Below are 21,796 nucleotides of genomic sequence, written 5' to 3' on the forward strand. Positions count from 1 at the left end.
GGATAATCTCAGAAATGGTTCCTGATAGTTCATGGTGAGGCTTGAAATCTAATGTGTTTACTAAAAATGCTACCAACTAAGTCACTTAAATTCACCCCTAAAATTATTTGAATTCCATTCTCTATAAGATACCAGGTTGCATGATTTTTAAATATTATGAATAGAATCTATACAGTTAGGTAAACAATTTTTAAACATCACCCACTTTCATTTTCTAAAAAGTTCATAGAAGCAGCTGGGCACATGAGTTTGTTTCCTGGCTTTCAAAATCCCAAGAAAATCACACAAGTAACTTTATTTACCACTTCACAGGACTTCGTCTGATTGAATAACAAACATGATACTTTTAAACTAACTACAGAAGCACAGAATTTGGGAAAAGGAACCTAGAAACTAGTTAACAATTGGGAAAGAAAATAACTACATTTTAGAAGCTAAACTGTCAAACAGTATATTTAGCCAAAGGGGATGGCGTAGGACTAATATAGAATGGAGAACATTAAAACAAAAACTATCACGAAAATAAGCATTGTTCATACATGCCCAAACTTAAAAATAAAACAAAACAAAAGACAACTCTGAATGATGGAATGACTACAATACCTAGTTCTGGCAATTTAATTTCAGGAGGATCTGGCCACCAGTCCTTCCTAGGTTTATCTGCAATTGAAAACATCTCTATTTCCTTCAAATTTGTGTTAAAAGAAAGCAGTGAAATAAGATTTGGAGACAAAGGGTAGAAGTAGAAATTAAAAACAGAGCCTATACAAATTTGGTAGGCAGTTATTCTACTGGTCATTTTGCAAACTATATGCAAGACTGCATAATGAGGGAGATGCAATGTAACACTATATTTATGTGACACAATATTCCTAAAAAGAGTTGTGAATGTTTGATTTTTTAAAAAATCAAGTTGCAATTTAAACATGATGTTTAAAAACCTTTCATTACGCTATCAGCCACTCCTTATTTATTTCTCAAAGCAGCTCTCTGGCCAGAGCTTTTAAGTGCAACAAGCAGGACAAACCATGAGATTCTGAGCTTGCGCACACTGCTGGGCTTGGAAAATCATCCCGTTACTCCTCAGCCTTTTAAGTGAAGCCTCCCCTTCCTTCAGAATGCCACAGCAACCAGTCAGGAATGCTGGGTGGCAGGAGAGACAAGAGTCAAGTCAGAAATATATATAACTTCTGCCTGAACTGTGAATATTCTTTAAATGAGGTTTGCTTATTACAGGCCAAGATAAGACCATGTTCTTATTCATGAATATTTTAAAGATTCAGATGATCTCCAAATTAGATTAAATAATGACAGTCTTAAATTCTTAAGGGCTAAGATATTAAAAACAAAGGCATAAAATTCTAAGATCAGAAAGGAAAAATACTTAAAAAAAGAAACCACATTTCTTAAAAAAGGCATCACAAAACCAAAGTCAAAGAAACATTCATTTTGAGTTTTTTTCCTCAGTTGAAAGCACTTAACATTTCAATTTTAGGTGGTGAACTATCAGACATTTAGCAAATCCAGCCACAAATAAAGTGGACCAATGTGAGTGGTCCATGATTATCTTTTTCTTTTCCCAGAACTGTTCATACAGAGGGTTCCAGAATTAAGAGCAAAAATGACATTTCAACAAATCTGTTTGAGCCTGTAACTTAAATCTAAATAAATATTATTCAACTAAGTTTTTAGAAGTCTATGTCAAATTATATGCACTCCAACTACTTAAGCCAGACATACATGAAGTCCAAAAGCTAGTTTTTTCTAAGCTGTAAATTAGGAAAATATCTAGTAATATTAATAAACAAAAAGGGAAAAGACACTACACAACCTGGAATGAAACCAAGACAAGTATATATAAAACAAGGCTTCTGAAAAACCATAGGATACTGTAAATACTTTACAGCAACACTTGCAAATATGGCCAAAATTGACAATTATCTTAAAGAATATACTCCAAACTGACTTAAAAAATATATATGTTTATGTGTGTTTGCATGGCTTGTTTAAAAAGTACTTAATTATAAAAAGACAAGGAGAATGAAATCACCTATATTTTTAAAATACGGTAACTAAAAATATTTCTAATTCCTCCCAAAATGAGACTCAAATAGATTTAAAGATTCTTCTGAATATTCAAACTCTTCCCAAGACCAGAAAAATATGAAAGGTTTTTCAATTCCTTCAATGAGGCTAAATTAATTTTGATTCTAAAAGCAGGCAAAATAGCGGTATACCCAAACCCACAGTGAATAAAGACAAAAGCTCCTTGTATGAGAAGCATCTCTTTGGTGTGTGCCTTTTCACATATTCATGGGATGAGAAATGCAGACTTAAATTGATAATGATATAGTTTTAGAAGTGATAAAAAGGATGTATTATCCCTCAAGAAATGGAACTAAAATACAAATCAATTTTCTATAGTTTCCTCTTGTATTATAAATATTAAAGAAAGATTGATATGTACCCAAGAGGTTCCTCTTATTTTCAATGTTACTTCTTTAACCTGGAAAGCATTTTCTTTCTTTCTTTCTTTTTTTTATAAAATGAGTTGTGGAAAAGCTATTGTAGTATTTTACACTATTTTCCAAGTACACTCATAATTTCATGAGAAGAAAAACAATCACAACTCAGGAACTGTATTGTGCTGTGAAAAAAACACAATCACCCAAAGTTGTACATTTTGAGGATCAATACCAAATGGCAAAAGAGAGTATCTTTTGCAATTTATATGCAGTTATATAACTACCTCCTCAATCATCCAAGAACCAAAAAAGAGTAAGATTTGATTAAAATGAAATAAAAGCACTGACAGCTATGAATTCACCCTGAGGACATAACTAACCACTGGTGATACAATCATTTACAGAGAACATTGTCATTTTGCCTTTATAATACATTTTCTCCCTGCTGATACCAGATTAGATTAAATCTAAATGAGATACAAAAAAGCTAACATCAAATCCTCATGAGCCAACATTATCTTCTCAAGCACTATTTCCAAGAACTGCTGAAAGCTAGAACCTTTTTTTAAAGGGAAGTATTAGAGAAAAAAATTCATCCAATTTAAAAGTACAAATTAGTAATTTGCCCTAATTGCACTCATCTATCATTGTCAAAGCTACTTTTTATTTGACTGGATTTCTTATTTGAAGGAAAGCAGAAAAGCACTTAATCGTTTACACATAATTTGGAGTATACAATATACAGAAGGGACCATCATAATAACAAAACATTTGCTATATTCATTTATATAGTTTTACAGTATTTTTTAAACTAAAACCTCTCTCTCAACATGTTTTTCCAGTTGTATATATAACCTGCTTTAGCAGGTGAAATAATTTGTAATTGACTAGGGGACAGAGAATAAATAATATTAGTACACATTAAGATAAAATAAATGAACAGGAAGTCACTTGTCCTCCTTATTACTTTCAAGATTTTTAAGTTTCTATTAACAGTTAAGGTCAGATTTAGAATTTCCCTAAGTTTCTAACCTTTAAGGTGCAACTACAATAAGCAGCTGAATAAATAAATCTATTTCGAGGGGATAAGTATTTTACTGAAACTATATTAACAGAATCAAGACATCAAGCATTATACAAAGCAAAGGACCTGTATTTGTATCACCAAGTCTAAGCAGCAGCTTTCCTTCCACAAGTAAATATAGTAATTCTTGGAATAAAATTCAAAACCCAATTAAATATTTTCCTAAAACAATCAAATTCTAGTACTAGAGTTGAACACTTCCTTAAAAACAAATGCACTTTCTCACGTCTTCCAATACTTGGTAATTTGGCATTACAAAAGTAACTGCAGTACACTGTACTATTCCTCACACCTTTTTCATGTCATAAATGTTCCATAACTTTTAAAAGACATAATACATGTAAGATATTTTGTGTGGAACCACTACCCACTTTAAGAAAAATAATACTACCACCTTTGAGTCTTTCCCCATCTCATTCTCTTCTCAGTTTAATTATACTGATTATTGTGTTTATCATTTCCTTAATTTTCTTTATGGTTTTAACACCTAAGTTTGTGGACCTGAATACACTGTCTATTTCTGTAGAATTTTTACTTTATATAAATGGAGCCATATTTGTACATATTCTTCTAATGATTGCTTTTATCAGTATTATGTTCTTGATTTTAACTCATGTTTTTTCATGCTATAATTAACCTTCACTGTTGCAGTATGTTTCATTGGATGAATGTATCACACACAATATATTTATCAGTTCTACTGATGATAGAAATTTATGTTGCTTCTAGTGTTTTGCTATTAAATAATTCTGCTCTTCAAATTCTTGTAAATATCTATTGGTATGCGTGCGTGTGAGTTCTGGTTTGTAGGGAATGCATGTTTTCATCTTTAGGAAATAACTTCAAGCTACATTCTAAAGTGGCTGTAACATATATGCTCTCACCCACAGTTTAAAACTATTTTACTTGTACCAAATCCTCAGCAACACATGAAATTGTTAGACTTTTCATTTTTGCCAGTCTTTTGGGTGTGAAATGGTATCTTACTGTGGTTTTATTTACATTTCTCCACTTAACAAGGAAGCTGAGCACCTTTTTCATGTTACTAATCAGTCATATTTCCACTTCTGTAATCTGCCACTCAAGTCTTCAGCCCATTTTTCTACTGCAGTATTTTTTTCTCATCGAATGCATTTGCTATACATTTTGGATATCATTCCTTTGTCAACTGCATGTGTTTTGAATATCTTCTCTTTCTTGTATTTTTCATTTTCATCATAGTATATTTTGATAGGCAAACTTAATTTTAATGTAATTTGCTTCTTTCAATCTTTTATAGTTTCTGCTTTTTATGTTATGTAAAAACTCTTACTCTAAATCATAAAGGTTTTTTTCCTAATCTTTTAACAGTTTTATAGTTTTGACTTGCACATTTAATCTACCTGAAACTGACTTTTGTGTATGGTTTGAGGCGGAAGTCTGAATTTTTTTCCCCACACAAACTATCCCAGTACAACTTACTGATGAAAATTCTCTTCCCTACTGATATGAAATGACAGCTCAGGTCCAAATCAAATCCCCACACACATTAGCCTAAATCTAAGGTGGCTTTCAGTTCTAAAATTCTATTCAACTGAAGGCACCAAAATGTCTTGTGAAAATAAAACTATTATTAGTTTTAACTTCAGGAAATTTTTTTAAAGAAGGGGACACCAAATGGCAAGAGAATCCTGACTTGGAAGTGGGAAGAGCACTGCATAGGGTTCAAAGAACCTGAGCTCTAATTCCTATTCAACAACTTGCTAGAATCAGATTATGTAAAATCAGACATTCTCAAGAGGGCCTTCCATATTCTACAGAAGTTGTCAAAAATAATGGTACAAAGAAAACAGTAAAAAATATTTACCTTTCTCCCATCTCTATAAGGTCACATTCACCAGGAAGTCCAGAAATTATACTAATTGATATTTAAAAGATAAATATGAACAGATATAATTTAAATAAATAAACTTTATCATCCCATATTTTAGTTTTATATATATAATCTAATGAGGAGTTTTTGCCCTAGCTTCTAATTTTGTATAAACCATAGTTTGGTGCTCAAAAGACACTTGTTGACATCAGATAGTTGTTTTATATGATTATAGTTTCATTAAAGACCAAGTAAAGGTAAAGGTGAAGGATATTTTCTAAAAGTTATCTTCTTTTAATTGAACATTGATAACTCTAATGCAGAAATCTGACTCACTTCATATGGATGAAGTTTAACCCAAATAGTTAATTTTCCATTACTAAAATCACCTTTAGGTATACTTATTTTATATTATTAATACTCTATTGAGTCATCACAGAAATTCAAAATATTTCTGAATACCTTTCATTCAAGTATAGACACAACTCCAGTTAAGCATCTTTACTAAGATACTTTGGAAAACATCCTAGTTTTTAAAATGCAGATGTCTGCATTTTAAGAGAAGAATATAGATAAGTTCTAAAATATTCATGCATTAGTAAAAATGATGATTTCCTAGTAGCCTATTTCTGATACATAAAAAATTTAATGTCACATGAATTTTATTATAAGAAGGATTTTTTCCTAGCACTGAGTAAATAAGAGTATAAAAAGATCTAATATTTATTCAGCTGTTTACAATTCAATTGATTAACTTGATCACAAATAACTATGCTAAACTCTAAGTGGATCATATCATTATTTACAACTATTCTGCTACTATGAAGTTTTCACATGTTATTTGAATAAAGATGAAGCTATAAAAAAAACATCAGTTACAGATATTAACCAACAGGCTGTCTTTATAGATAGAGTAAAAAGTACTACTGGTTATTGGTTTATTTTCTATGACACCTGCATATATATTAGTATTTTAATACTTATAATACAAATCTAGAAAAGTCCATAAACCTACCATAGGAGTTGATACTCTCTGCTTTGGTTAAAAAATAACTAGAAATCTAATCATCAAGGACTATGGAAACACTATACTTACCAAAAAAATCAAGTACTCACTACAAGTTCCTCATTTCATTAGCATGTATTAAAAAGCAGTCAATCTTAATAATATAAAAAGTAAGTATTAAGTCCTGGGTCTTTCACTTGAGGAGCCTAGTATATTATTTCCCCTAATTACTATTTTCAAAATAAGTAAATATAAACTCATAATATGCTCTATCAGAAAAGGCAGGGTAGGAATTTAGAGAATCCTGTATTCTTTATATTAAAGTGCTTTATTAATAACAAAATGAAACTTCTTTATTTTAGACCATAGTAGTTTACTGAACAAGAGTCAGAAATTAGGTACTGGAAAATAACATAATTTTGTAAAATCTATGATAACCCCACTCCTAGAAATTCCAGAAACAGTTCTCACTGCAGCATTTATTCATGCATTCAACAAATATTACTTACCTACTATGTGCAAGGCATATGGCTAATAACTAGAGATATGAAGATGAGTCAGTGTTCTTATGCTCAATTAGCTTATGATCTAGTAAGTCTTATCTAAGAATAAGATAGTTGGAGAAGATTCAGAGATGAATAGCTGATGATATATAAAGGGGCTCCTATAAGAGTGCTGACTACAGATATCAGCACTTTTCAAGACACTACGACAATGCAGAATGAAATACAAACCTTTAAAAAATATATTTATTCAAGATAAAATAAGGTGAATTCACCTTTATTCAAAAATTTTCCCAATACTAGAATTAAAAGGATATTTCATAAATTTGGGGATAGTTCCACATGGGATAGCACAAATATTATATGTATAAAAGAAAAGAACTAATGATACAATAGGCAGTGGTACATACAAGATGAAAATACATGTCGGTTTTAAAATATTATAAGTTAATTAATTTTGTTCCACTATAATTTTACCACCACAGTATCTAGTCCAAAATAAATGGACTCTCACACTCATATTTCATTTTTCTACAAGATAGACTCTGCAAATGAAAACAATCACACAGCATACTCTCAGAAACTGCTGTCCCTACAAAATATCAGTGCTTAGACTATAAAGCAAGCTATTAAAATTTTAGCCTTCAACAGAAACTTTCAAATTAAAATTATTTCTAAAACCTTAAAATGAACAAGGTCTAAATTTTAGAAATATTTAACAGCACACACAGAGGTATATAAATCTGTTAAAATACAACTCTAACATTTAAGTGACTTTGGTCAATACCCCAACCCCCCCAAAAAACAACCATTACATAGTAATAGACTTTCTTATAGGATCTTATTAGTAATATCCAGTTATTAACAAAATCATTATGTATATACAAACTGGTAGTCATTTTTCATAAAAATTCTAACTATTAAATGTAGCTTTGCCCTATGGGGAAATAGATACCTTAAATAGTTTAAACCTTTATCTCCCAATTTTCTTCTGGCAATAAGGATATATTTTGATATTAATTCCCTATTTCTATTGACCTCAGAAAATAAGCCCCTCTAATCAGGAGCTGGAAAACGGTGAGAGACAAAAAGCTGAAATAAATCATTAATAGCATATTTACCGGTTTGATTCGAAGCTTACCACCAACTACCTCAAGAATGGCATGTCTTCTGGACACCCTCCTGTCTGTTATCTACAGGAAAAACAAATAAAAATGTCAAACACAGTCATCTCCCTAGAAAAACTACAACAATAACAATAAAAAATTCCATAGCAATGTTTCTGAAATTAGTTGGCTAGATATGAAATATATTATTCACTCAACAATGGTATATTGAAATGACTGTCTTCTTGAGCTGACGATGAAAAAATTCAGAAACTAAGGGACCTGCCAAGGACACAGAAGAATAAATGCCAGAGTAGAGACTCAAGTTTAGAATCTAACAGATCTCAAAACCTTTCATTATGATTTCTATCTAGATAGACATTTAGTGGGGATTCTTATCAATAAAATCATAAAACTAGGGGGGAAAATCTACATAATACATACTCATTTCAATGCTTATGAAATACATAAGCATTTCAAATGTAGGAAATACATAGTATGCTATAATAACAAAAGGTTTTAAAAAGCAGGAGTCAGGTAAATATAAAATAAGGTGTGACTACCAGCTTTGGGATCAGAGAGACACAGGTCAGGCTGACCAGCATTTGAGCTTTGAGGCCATCAGCAGTAATTAAGAGAACAGGAAGGCACAATAGTGAAAACCAAGTATTTACACTGAAGAAGAGATTATTATTATTTCTAACATACATATATGTATCTGCTTATTTGGGGGCAATAGTGTCCTATTTATGCTCACAATCATTTCTGCATACCAAAATTTAAAAACTGCACTTTAAATTATGACATTACCAATCAAGCCCTCCCTGAAAGGCTAAAAATACCCAGTTAGGATTATCTTTGTAAATGTGGCTGAAACATAATTTACTAAACACCATAATTATTTGGGCCATCTCTTGGTTACCTTAGTACCTATCATTTCAATTCTGATATTATCTACATCAGGACCAAAATTACCAGTAAAAGCAGACTACAGCAATGCCTAAACTCAATTAAGCCCATTAGTTCTCCAAAAACTTGCAAAACGCAATACTACCAAGCACCAGTACTCATGTTAACCAGAGAGCAGCTCCACACTTAAGGCTGTGCCTATATAAAGAACAACACCAAGATCACCATGGAATAAATTCCACCTCTGCGAATTGTCTACAGAACTACAGGTAATTTTTAGAACATTTTCTAAAATAAAGTATCTTAAAGGAAGCCCATTTAAAAGATACACCATTAGCTACAATTGCTTTCAGAAAAGGAAATATAAAATAATCTAGTCTATCAGGAAAGAGAGGATAGAAATTTGGAGGTTCCTATTTTCTTTCCCATAATGTTCTTAGTGGTCCAAAACAACAGCAGTTACCTGATAACCCACTTTACATTTGCACAGCTTTTATCATTTGCAGAGAACTTTCACTTGAATGTTGAGATTCACCTTAATACTGTCATAGCTTTTATTCACATTTTAAATATCTGGATATTAAAGGTCCAGAGAATTTAAGTAACTTGTATAGGTTACTCTTTGAGTAGTTAGTATGCCAATCCATACTCATTAATAAAAATAAGTATGTGAGGAAAATAGACATATATGACCCTATGCCTACATGTAATCACTCAGAAGTAGGTTCAAGAAATGCAAAGTATTCTGTGGCAGGGAGTAAGGAGTTTCTATTTCTAACTTGGGTAATACAAATAAATTTTCTAACCAACAGAATAACAAACTGTCAAATATAAAACCATGACATACAGTGATAATTCCTGTTAACAGTCCAGCTTAGGTTTCTTTCTAAACCGTATTTTTGCAGGAAGTAATAATAGACTTCTCCTATCTCAGCGTTTCTTTGAAGTAGGCTTCAAGAAAAAGATATTTTAATATAAAAATCATAATGTGACCTCTAGTGGACACATGATTCCATAACAACATAATCTCACTGCAAGCTGTACATTTCTAGAAAGTACCCAAAAAAGTGTTTTAAAGAGTCTTTTAAATTAACATCATTCAGGCACTTAGCTAGAATTGTCCCTTTCAAACCATACCTCTATATAATCAATAAGCTACAAAAAGTGATTTATGCTTTTTCAGTGGGAAGCTTAAAGTTTTAACAAATTATCATTAAAGCTTATTTTCATTTCAGGATGGGGGTAGGGACAGTAGAGGATGGGTTGGGGGGTACAAATAGATTATTGTGAAGATATGATGGCCTGCTTTATATAACAACAAACACTGATCACTGCTCTTTGTGTAAATATCCATACAATCTTACTTATATATTAACTGTAATAGCAATTATCAAGAATCAAGGCACTGTTCTATATTTATCATGTATTATTTTTTACTATTCACAGAAACTGTGGAGAAGATACTATTATCTTCATTTTATAGGTGAGAAATGGAAGTGCAGAGAGCTTAAGCAAGTACTGAAAATTACACAGCCAATAAGGAGTAGGACTGGGATTTGAACCCAAGGAACCTGATTCTAGAGACACCTTTGCTCTTAACACTGCACTGCCCCCTTCATTACCATTATGTAAAACATCATTTTTATATTATTTATTATCAGCTTAACTGTCTACACTAGAACATACTAAAGAGCCGGAAATCAGGCTGAATGGCTATTTAAAAAGTAGACCTTGGAAAATTCAAACCCTAAAACAGTGCCAAGAGGCCTTCAAGCTTTCATTTGATCCTGTTTATTCTAATGTCATACCCAATCTAGTAAGATGTGTTATCTGAATTCCCAGTTCTTGATTCACAGCAGATAATAAAATTGGTTGGGTTTAGTAGGCAGTGCATTGACAATGGGGGAGAAATGACTAAGACTGGTCTGCAAGTGGAAAGACAAAGGATATAGAAAAGTAAAAGAAACCCAAAAACTCAAAAAGGCCACAATGGCTAGAGGCTGGTGAGAGTAGAGACAAATGACATAACATATTTTAAAAGACAGTGAAGGCTTTCATGAGTTTCTCAATGATTACCAAGTGTCACCAGGTTAAATGACAACTTCATTTGAAAGTCAACATTTCGCATCTTAGGAGGCCATAGAAGTAGTTAATATGAAGGAATTCCAGTTTCTGTTGAATAGCTGTAGCCATCTAAATTCTAATCATTACACACATCCTCCAAAAAATCAGAGATCAGCAAACAGAGCAAGTAAAACCACCTATATTCCACATCTAATACACAACTAGGAAACAGATGACCACAAACTTTGATTTACACAAGAAGGGGAACAAACACTCAATGCAGAGCAAGCCTCAGGACCTATGCTGGAATAGAAAGACAGGTGGCAACTGGGAGGAAGAGAAGAGAGGAATGAGAACCTAGAAGTGGTGGGGTGCAGATATCCCTCCCAGAAGAAAGTCATAACTCAAGTGTGAAATGCTGAAAATGCACCTTGCATCCAGTTCAAAAGACCAGCAAAACTGGAAACAATCTGGGCATTGACAATCAATAAAAAAATAATCTATGAGTCTGTATTGATCTCAATAAAGGGGCTGGAGCTAGGGCAGGGAGGAAAAGCCTCTTTACGAAAGAATGCCAGCTAATGTACAAGAAATGATCAAACCAGAATATTACTGTTTTGTAATTACCAATGTAATAATTAACTCAGTAAAGGCTCAATGGATGTTAACTTTCAGGAGGAAGCTTGAGAGGAAACAATATTCATGAAGTTTCAAAGCATCACTCAGAAAGGGAACAGTGTTTTCACTGCAGAAATCTGATAGGCACCACCTTCCCCAGGTGGTCACACTTATAAAACCACTACAAACAGGAAACTGAGAGTGGGGCCTCCCGATAGGCTGTCTTGAGTTCACGTCATCTACTGAGCATTCTTGCCCAAAATGGTTAACCTGAATCTAATTATGTGGAAACAATCTGACAAACCAAAATCGCGGCATTCTATGAAACTGACCTAGATCCCAAAAGCAGTGCCATGAATGACAGTTCTAGATTTAAAAAGATAACAAGTGATCAGATCCTAATTTTTTTAAATGCTAAAAAGGATATTATTGGAAAAGTTGAATAAACTGAATAAGGAATATTAACATTTACTGCACAGATTTCTGGAGTGTGATGTGTGTGTATCTATACATACATATACAAACACATTATATATGTATTATTTATGTGAAAATGTCCTTGCTGTTAGGTGATACGTGTTGACATACTTAGGGATGAAGTGACATAATGCATGCACTGCACTTTCAAATGGGTTCAGGAGAAAGAAAAAAAATAAATGAGAGAAAGTAAACATGGCAAAATATTAACCATTAATTAACCTAAGTTAAGGATATGTAAGTGTTTACTGTACTCTTCTTTCAACTTTTCTGCAAGTATGAAATCTTTTAAAATGAAAAGCTGAGGGAAGTTAATATTTCAAAAATGTTATTTAAAAGGGTTATCAAGTTACCTAGAATATGTAATGTACATGATTGCTACATAACATGATAAATGAAATGTAACTATTTACAGTCATTTAAATTTAAAAAGCCTCTATTTAGCTACATGTGATTTTTATTTTAAACTTTGATTTAGACTAGGCACCACAAACTGGTAGCCAATGGACAAAAATCACTCACAAGGGTTTCTTTTATGTTTTACTTTGAAAAGTATGTGTACTGCCCATCTCACCATAAGTCCCCAGCACTCCCTAAAATCTTCCATGGAGCCCACTTCACTCTTTATTGCACACCTGGCCTCTGTAGACATTTGAATTGGCAAGTCATGAATTTAAACTACAGCTATACTTTCTACTTTTTTTTCTTTCTTTTTTTACTGGAATATAGTTGATACACAATATTATATTGGGTTCAGATGTACAACAGTGATTCTACAATATTATTGGCTATTGAGGTACAAACTTCAAATTAGTCACAGAACTGGAAGTACCTATACTTTGTAGATGCTAATTCTTCACATGTGACACTGTACCTAGTTGCCACTAGCTGCTTCATCAAGATATTCATTTCTTCTTCCATAGTAGTATTACTTCAATTCTGTTTAGGGTAACAATGCACCCAGTTAAAAATATCCAAATGGCCATGTGGCACACTTCTAACAAATGAAGTAAGAGGGAGTATGTATTAAACACCTTTTGTAGTTTCTGTATCTGATGCTTTCGTATCTGCGGCCTTGCTGACTAGGGAATGACTACCCCTTCCAGGGTCACTGTTATAACTCGAGAGAGTAAATGACTCACCTGTAGTCCACCTTTCATATGCAAACTAACCAATCCAAAGCCTGTACCCTCCTATCATGGCTTTACCTGGCTCTTACACTTCCCTAGTCACCCCAGGGCTATGCATCTGACAACTAGGGGCAGTCAGTACAGCCCAGAGACCAATAAAATTCAAACTAGACTTACCCTGCTTTGCCCATTCATTCCCAACAAAATCACAGAAAGGCTCTCCTGCAGTTCCCCTAACTCTGCTTTCTGCCTTCAACTGACCTCGTGTGGCCCTGCATGGCACGGTATACCCTTCTTTCTCTTGGGTAATGTGAGTAATAAATTATCTTTTCAATGGCAATCATCTCATGATCTGTAGCTGATACACTATACCTGAACAAAACAAAATCCACATTTTAAAACAGCAGAGCTTATGGAAAAATTGCCTTCTCGGTAATGAGGAATAGGCTCAACTGGCATGCACCTTTTGCCCTTTGCCTCTCTTTCTTCCTGCTTGAATGTAGCTGCCATCATATGACTAGAAGCATGAAAGCCACATGCAAAGGATGACAACAGGAGTACAGTGAAGCCAGTTACTTAAGTGGTTACATCAGCCCTACTGACTGCGCCTGAGAACCTGTTACAGAAGAAAAATCAATTGGATTAAGCTGCTGTTTGTCACATTTGTTACTTGCAGCCCAAGGTAATTATGATTAATACCCATTTCTCTAACAACTGTTCTACTGATACTGGACAATCTAATAGCAAATTCACTTATGCTCAGCCACTCTGAAAAGGAATATTAGAAAACAGGAAAGCTACCTACATTATGCACCAAGTACATAAGCTTTTTTTAATATTAAATGAAGCATACAGCACGAGCTTAGAAAAGAGCTTGAAGTTTCTTTTATTTATATATAGGCTGAATGACAATGCTGAAATCACTCCTATCCTTTGTTAGCAACAGCTCAATTGATAGCAGTTTTTCTTCAGATACTATAGGAAAAAAAAACAGTTGAGTTCTTTCATATCGTCTCTTGAATGGGGAGAGCTCTCTGTTTTTGTATCATTTCTGTACTGCTACAATATGGATCTTTATCTTTGAATTTCTAGTTTTGAATTAGGTATTTCATGTATTTTCACGTCCATGTAAGTCCTTTCTCCATTTTTAAGACATGAAGTTTGTGCTAGAAGATAAAGACATGAAAACCCAAAAGAACTATTTGTGATTTGTTTGCCAAATACTTATTTTTGGCATTTACTGAGGTCAAAAAATGAAGATTTTTCTTAAGTTAGGTTTCTAATTTCTTTATTAGTTCCAAAATTCTAAAAATAAAACACAAATCAGAATAGCTACTGGATCCTGAAAGAGAACAGAATAAATAGTACCTTTCATTTTATTTTTGCCTATATATATTATTTACTGAAAAATCAGCATGCTTTAACTTTTCTTAAAATGTTTTCCTAGAGAAATTTCTGAATAAAAAAGATAGGTATAATATATCTCATGATTCCAATGATCCCATTTAGCCTGGTTACTATAAACATAAAAACAGAGAAGCAGCAATTTTTTTTTCAGTATTCATTACATAATACACCAAGCAAGGGCTGAGATAATAAAAATTTTCTTGTACAGTACTTTATAATTTAATCTTTCATACAAGATTTATCTAGTTTGCTCTATCAACAACAGATAACATATAGACAAATTTAAACTTTCATGGTAGAGAAAAATAGAAAATCATCTGCTATGGGATTTGAGCCTGTATTATAAGAAAATGCATATACCTAAAGCACCATGGGATTTACTTTAGGTATAATTTGCACAAAATTCTTTCCTCAAACTTTTCATGTGTCTAGCAAATAAAATCTAAAATTAAGAACAGAGACAATCAATAAGCCATAAAATTTTCTTATCTAGAATGCCTCCCAGAGCCCCAACACTGAGACTCTGCCATAACATTAAATAAGTCGATTTTATTCCTCAACAGAGCAAAAGGTAGTTGATACAAGATGTTTAATATTATTGCACTTGGAATGTACCAAAGTTCATTTTCTGATATTAAGGAAGGGCAAGTTTAAGGAAATGGACTTGATTTTACCCAGAGACTCTCTAGGCAGACTCCAATTTATGAGTAAGTGCTCTTTAAAAGGTTATTAATATACCGGATACGGTCTGTGAAACTTGTGAATATACTTTCCTATAAGAATAATGGTGTAAACAGTACTTAGGTTATCTGCTACCTCACAAACAGCTACTTAATCCACAATACTGATGAAATGTGGATCACTTCAATATTAAAAAGTAAAATACAATAATTTCTGAGCCCCTAACTCAAGATGGCTGAATTATTAGCCAATATGATGGAGTTATGCTGACTTGATACCACTGAAATTTCAACTCATCCAATCTGTTGGGCTCTCAATGCTGCTTGTGCAATGATGCTATACAAATGAGAGAACGTTGTCCTCATCATTCATAAAATAGGCAACATAGTGATTAAGAGCATTAGCAAAGTTTAATTAGGATGGCAAAATCAGGTTTAAATACCCACATGAGACTTTGATAAATTAAAGTTTACGCATCAGACATAACAATGTGACACTGCTACCAAGTGTTACCAAGTTCAGACATTTCTTAAAGACCTATTCTGTGCTAAGCATTCTATTTAGTGGTGTTGCCAGAAGTGGTTTTCAACTCTGGTTTCTCAATAGAATCATCTTCAGAGCTTTTAAAAACACAGATATCCAGACACTACTTACAGAATCAAATTACCAGAGAAGGGAACTCAGACAGGGGTGTGAGATGATGGCACAACCAGGTTGAGTAGTACATGGGAGCAATAATTAGGAGACATTGCTTCTAAAATATATAAATACATGTATGAAAATAAATTCACTACACACCTATTAGAATGGCCAAAATCCAAAAAAATTCAGCACCAAATGCTAACAAGGATGTAGAACAACAGAAGCCTTCATTCACTGACAGTGGGAATGCAAAATGGCACAGCCACTGTGGAAGACAGTTGACAGTTTCTCACAAAACTAAACACACTATTACCATACAATCCAGCAAATGTGCTCCTTGACACATTTACCCAAATGAACTGAAAACATGTCCACACAAAAACCTGCACACAGATGTTTATAACAGCTTTAGTCATAGCTGCCAAAACTAATGACTAACCAAGACATCCTTTGGCAGGAAAACAGATAAACTGGAGAATATCCAATGGACTATTAGTCATCACTAAAAAGCCATGAAAGGCCATGGAGGAATCTTAAACACATATTAGTAAGTAAAAGAAGCCAATCTGAAAAGTCTACACATACATACTGTATGTTTCCAACTGTATGATATTCTGGAGAAGGTAAAACTATGGCCACAGTAAAAACCTGCCAGGGGTTGATAAGGAAGGGAAGAATGAACACAGCATGGAAGATTTTTAGGGCAGTGAAACTATTCTGTGTGATACTACAATGAGGGATAGGTGTCATTATACACTTGTCAAACCCACAGAATGTGCATAAAGATTGAACCCTAGGATAAACTATGGACTTTGGGCGATAATGATATGTCAGTATAGGTTCACTGAATTACCACTATACAGGATGTTGAGAGTGGGGTGGCTATGAGTGGGGGTGGGGGGTAGACAGTATTATGGGAACTCTGAACTTTCTGTTCAATTCTGCTGTGAACCTAAAACTGCCCAATAAAATAAAACCTTTAAAAAAAATACATACTATAGAGCAATGTCTGTAAAAGTTAACCAGGGTCATGGATATAACATGATTAATCCCACAAATTGTCAGCACTTACCCAATTGTCCAATATGCCATACACTTTCGAATCTGAGAGCTTTAAATCACACATTCATTCAGCCTGAAGAGCCCTTCCCTCCCAAACCCCCTACCTCCACCTACCAAAATGCTAATCATTCTAACACTTGAAAGTCAGCTCAATGTGTCACTGAGTTCATAAAGCCTTCTCTGATCCCTCATCTTAACTGTGGGTTCCTTCCTATCTCTCTCTGTATCTCTGTATCTTGTTTGGCTCATGGTGTTTAAACAAAACTTTTAATTAAATGTAACCTTTTAAAAATAAGAGGTTATATCTTAAAATTCAGATCTTACTACTCTTGAAAAACACAGTATGACAGTTACCAAGTGGGAATGGGGGTGAGCAGCAATGATTACATCTCAGACCCCTTTCTCCTTGTGGCCTCCCAACACTGAGGCTTTTGTCACTTATGGCATGGCTGTGACTTATCGTTGTCCGTGTCATCTTCTTACTCCCTCCCACTTCCCTTCCTCAAGGTGGTTGCATGGCTCCAGTCCCCACTTAAGGCTATAACCCATTTAGTTACTTTGCTCTGTGTTTCTTGACAGCAATTTGTTTCTCTTTCATCCCTATCTGACAGTAGTATAGATTCATTAACTATTTTCTGAATTTTCTAAATTATTAATCAACAAAACAGGAAAAATGTGAACACTTAATCCTTAATGAATGTTGCTCCTGAGGCTTTAGCTGTTGGTAGCATTATTTTACTGTTAATTCACCTCAGGACTCTATGACATCCTTTCAACACCTAAGGTTCAAGTAGGCTCTTTGTGAAGGTTGGAAGACTGAGAGGCTGAGACACAGGAAAGGAAGGAAAAAATCGTGCTGAAGGCCTGCTGTGTGCTAGGCACTGTACTCTGCTCAGTGAGAGTGAAGGGGCAAAACCAAGCAGCTAGTAGTGCTCGGCACACCCCTAGGGACAAACCTGGTTGGCCCGCATAGGACTAGCATTCCAGGACAGCCAGTGTGGGACTCTGCAACAAGCAGGAACAGTAGAGTGGCCAGGCCCGGGAGTGGTTACTCTGTGTAAACTTTGTGGGCCACATACAGCATTCTTAGTAGTGGTGAACTGATGCCAAATGAAGTCTATACTAGAGCCCTTGACTACTTCCACCTGTCTGCCAAAGGTATCTGGTATGGTCCTTTTTCTTTGAAGGAAAATAGATCATAAAGGAATGTGTCACATAATCCCTTCTATCAAAATAAGAGTACAGAGAATTTGAAATCAGAAACAGTTTTCATTTAAGAATGTAACTAGGTTTAATTAAAGAAAAAGCATAAAGCAAATAATTTGGCCTAAAGGTACTCTATTGCTTGACATGTACTGTAAAACTGTTTTTTAAATCAATTTTTAAAATTTTAGTTGTAGATTCACATGCAGTTGAAGGATATAATACATAAAGATCTACCATTTAACCAGTTTCTCCCAGCAGTAACAACTTGCAAAATAGTGTCAAAACCGGATACTGACACAGTTGAGGTACAACATATTTCCATCATGACAAAAATTCCTCAGGTTGCTGTTTTATAGCCATACCCAATTCTCTCCCGCTCCCCTCCCCCACTTTTCCACCCCAAGCACCCACTTATTTGTCTTTCATTTTTATAACTCTGTCATTTCAATAATCTTATATAAAATGAAATTGCACAATATGAAATCTTTGGGATTGGCTGTTTTCACTTGAAATAATTTTCTGGAGATTCATCCTGTTGTAAAACCTTTTAACTGGAGCAAATCATGAAAGAGAATTACAACCTAGTAAACAAAGACCTTGAGTTCATGGAAGACTCCCACTAACACAAAGGGCGCAAGAAAACTGAATTTCACTGTCCTGTAAAGACACAAAGACATTTTCATTGTGAAAATGTTTTGCCACCAAGACTGTTCAATACATTAAAATTATAAACCTTTAAGCCTGTGTGGTCATTAAGGCTTGTGAAATTTGTCTCCAAAAAACATAGCTAGCTAAATAAGTAAGTTAAAAATCATCTTTATTAAGATTAAGCATTTCAGATGGATAGGAATTTACAATGAACTTTCTGAGTTTTCCCACTTAGAACTAAGTTTCTGATCTCTCGAAACAGCAGGCTTCATGTTGTGTTTTAACCACTGTAGAGAAGAAACACGTATGTTTTGTCAGCTTCAAAATCTTAAAAACCACAAGGTAATTTTTCTGCAAATTTTTCCTTCAACTCATTTGGGCTGTCATTCATGACTACTACTTCTGTCTGCCAAACTTGGCAACAGAATCTCATCAGTGCATGATTATTTGAAAAGTAAAAGCAAAATCCTGACTAATAAGACTTTCCACTCCTTAACATTTTAAAAAACAGAAACCAAATAGGCTCATCTACCATTAGCCTATAACACAAAGATCAACTGCAAATAATGAAACGGTCTGCAACTTGATTCCAGGTGTATAAAACATAGGCCTAAAATTCATCCATCTTCTAACCATATTCACAGTACTGTGTGCTGTTGATACAATCTGTTAAGCAAATCAAAACTCATTAATCACCAGACATTAAGATTTCTAGATGAAGCACATAATCTGCTAAATTTCTAACTCAAGAGATGGAAGGGAGGAAAAAGGGAGGCAGGAAGGGAGGAGAAGGGAGGGGATGGTAAGGGAAGAGTAAAGGAAAAGAAAGAAGGAAGAAACCTCTGGCAATTCCTTCAAGTGTTTATACAGATTAAACTATGGAGAAAAGTAACACTGTTTTTAAACACTTTAGCAATTACTTGTCCAGAAATAAACAGCAGCTGAACTTCAACTTCCCAATAACCTTACCACAAATACATATATGTACACACACATACACACCACCCCTTTAGGACTGACTTCCCCATTGTCCCCTTGAACTCCTCCTCCTCCTTGCTTCAGGAACTGTCCTACGGCTAATACCAAGGTTCTGTTTAGACACTGGAGGTTAAGGAGTATAGTCCACACTCCTTACTCACTGATAGCTCACTATCAGAGAAACAGGTTTGTCTCCACAGCCCAAAAGAAAATTCCTAGCGAGCATACACCCATGTCTCATTCATGGGTGTCTGCTCCACAGTGTTAAGGTCTGCAAAACGGGCTGCACAAAGCTGGCACTTAACAGGATACGGTGAACGTTCAAAAAATAAAGCAAGGCACAGAACAGCGTGGCCTGGCACGATGCATGCTAAAAGTTGGGCAAGAAAGGGTATATGGACATACATATTTGTATTGGTTTTTACAGACATAAAAGTTCTTTAGAGCAATAAGAAAGAAATTATTCATCATAAAACTTATTGGGGAAAGGTGAGAACTGGGTGGGAGAGATGGGAAGGAATCTCTTCACTGTATATACCTTTCCATGCTTTTTGATATTTGAACCACCTGAAATGGTTCAAACCACCTGAATGATTCAAGCCACCATTCAAAAACTGGATAACTCATGTTATTTAAAAAAGAAAGAAAACAATACATATTTAGGGAGAGATCTACAGAATTCCAGAATGCAAATTTTCTAACTCCTAAACATCCCCAAAAGGGTAGAGAATATAGTTTAGTGGCACTGTGTAGAAAAGCTTATGTGTTCCCTTTAAATAATCTATGGCTCAATTTACTCCTCTGAACAATGAGGACAGTAAGAGTACCTAACTCATAGGGTATGAAGGGATTAAAGAAGTTGGTATACCTGAAGTCCTTAGATCAATGGAACACAAGCTTACATAAGGGTTAGTACTGATATTACTGTAGAGTATTACAATAAAAGTAAGGCCCACCCAGTCCCACAAAAGCTTAAAAGAAATTATTCTAGAAAATATAAATCAGAGGTAGGCAAACGTTCTGTAAAGGGTCAGATACTAGAGTAAATATTGTGGCTTGGTTAGGCCAAGAGGCAATATCCTCAACCCTTGCGCAATTATTCTCCCTGAAAGGCTAGTAAGTTTTTGGTTGTTTACATTTTACATTTTAAAATTTAAAAACCATTCTTGGACATCGGCCCCACAGAAACAGGGCTTGTGATATGTTTGCCCTGGATCTGTCTGGACCCAAGGCTATAGTTTGCCGACCCCTGTTAGGCATTATAACGATAATAACGCAAATCAGTGCTTTTTAAAGGTGACATAAGGGAACGTTTGTGAATTGATCAAAGTTGACTGTAATACGTGCTGTCCCCAAACTTCTAAAACCCAGACAGGCAGGGCGGGCGTGGTGCGGAATCGGGCCAGGACAGAGAGTGGGGCCTCAGGAGCCAGCAAGGGCCTCGCACGGCCCCCCGGGTCCGGCCGAGACCCTGCCACACTTACTCCCAGCAGCGGCCCGCGGCCGATCACCGTCTCCCCGGACGCCAGGACCACCGGGGGGCCGCCGTCCTGCGGCTGCAGCTCAAAGCCGCTGGACATGGCGGAGAGGATGAGGCCCCTGGACAAGGAGACGGTCCCCTCCTTCCATGGACACGCGCGAGGCCTCGGCGGGTCCTCAGAAAACTACGGGGGAGGGGAGCTCGGAGCTCGGCTGCCCTCAGTCCTCCTGCCGCACAAGGCCCAGGGCCGTGTCCCAAGTCTAGCCTCTCTACTTGTAACAGTGACGCCGCGGGGATTTCTCCAACAGGCCGCCTCAAAACTACTGTTTAAAAGCCCCGGTTAACCGCCCCGCTCTCCCCGGTTGTCCCCTTTCACACAGCCAACCCGTCTGGAATGATGCCGGGCCCTGTAGTCCCCAGCGCCTTCCTTCTCCGCGTTCGCGGAGCTGAGACGCCCTAGTGAAACTACAATCCCAAA

The 21,796-nt window shown here is 35.1% G+C and overlaps 1 protein-coding gene across 3 annotated transcripts in view; it reads right to left on the reverse strand.

Annotated features, from left to right (window-relative positions):
- APLF (aprataxin and PNKP like factor) overlaps positions 1-21,697 on the reverse strand; it is an 81,183-nt gene extending 59,486 nt beyond the window's left edge. For all 3 annotated transcript variants that reach the window (XM_017654757.3, XM_037022161.2, XM_037022162.2), the window contains exons 1-2: positions 21,323-21,697; positions 8,032-8,103 (exon numbers count right to left, since the gene is read on the reverse strand). In XM_017654757.3, coding sequence (XP_017510246.3) covers positions 8,032-8,103; positions 21,323-21,418 — 168 coding nt within the window. In that variant the 5' untranslated portion in view covers positions 21,419-21,697. The remainder of the gene's footprint in view (positions 1-8,031; positions 8,104-21,322) is intronic.
- Positions 21,698-21,796: the final 99 nt, after the last annotated feature.

The sequence above is a fragment of the Manis javanica genome, chromosome 1 (genome assembly GCF_040802235.1).
Source record: "Manis javanica isolate MJ-LG chromosome 1, MJ_LKY, whole genome shotgun sequence".
In the NCBI taxonomy this organism is placed as follows: domain Eukaryota; kingdom Metazoa; phylum Chordata; class Mammalia; order Pholidota; family Manidae; genus Manis; species Manis javanica.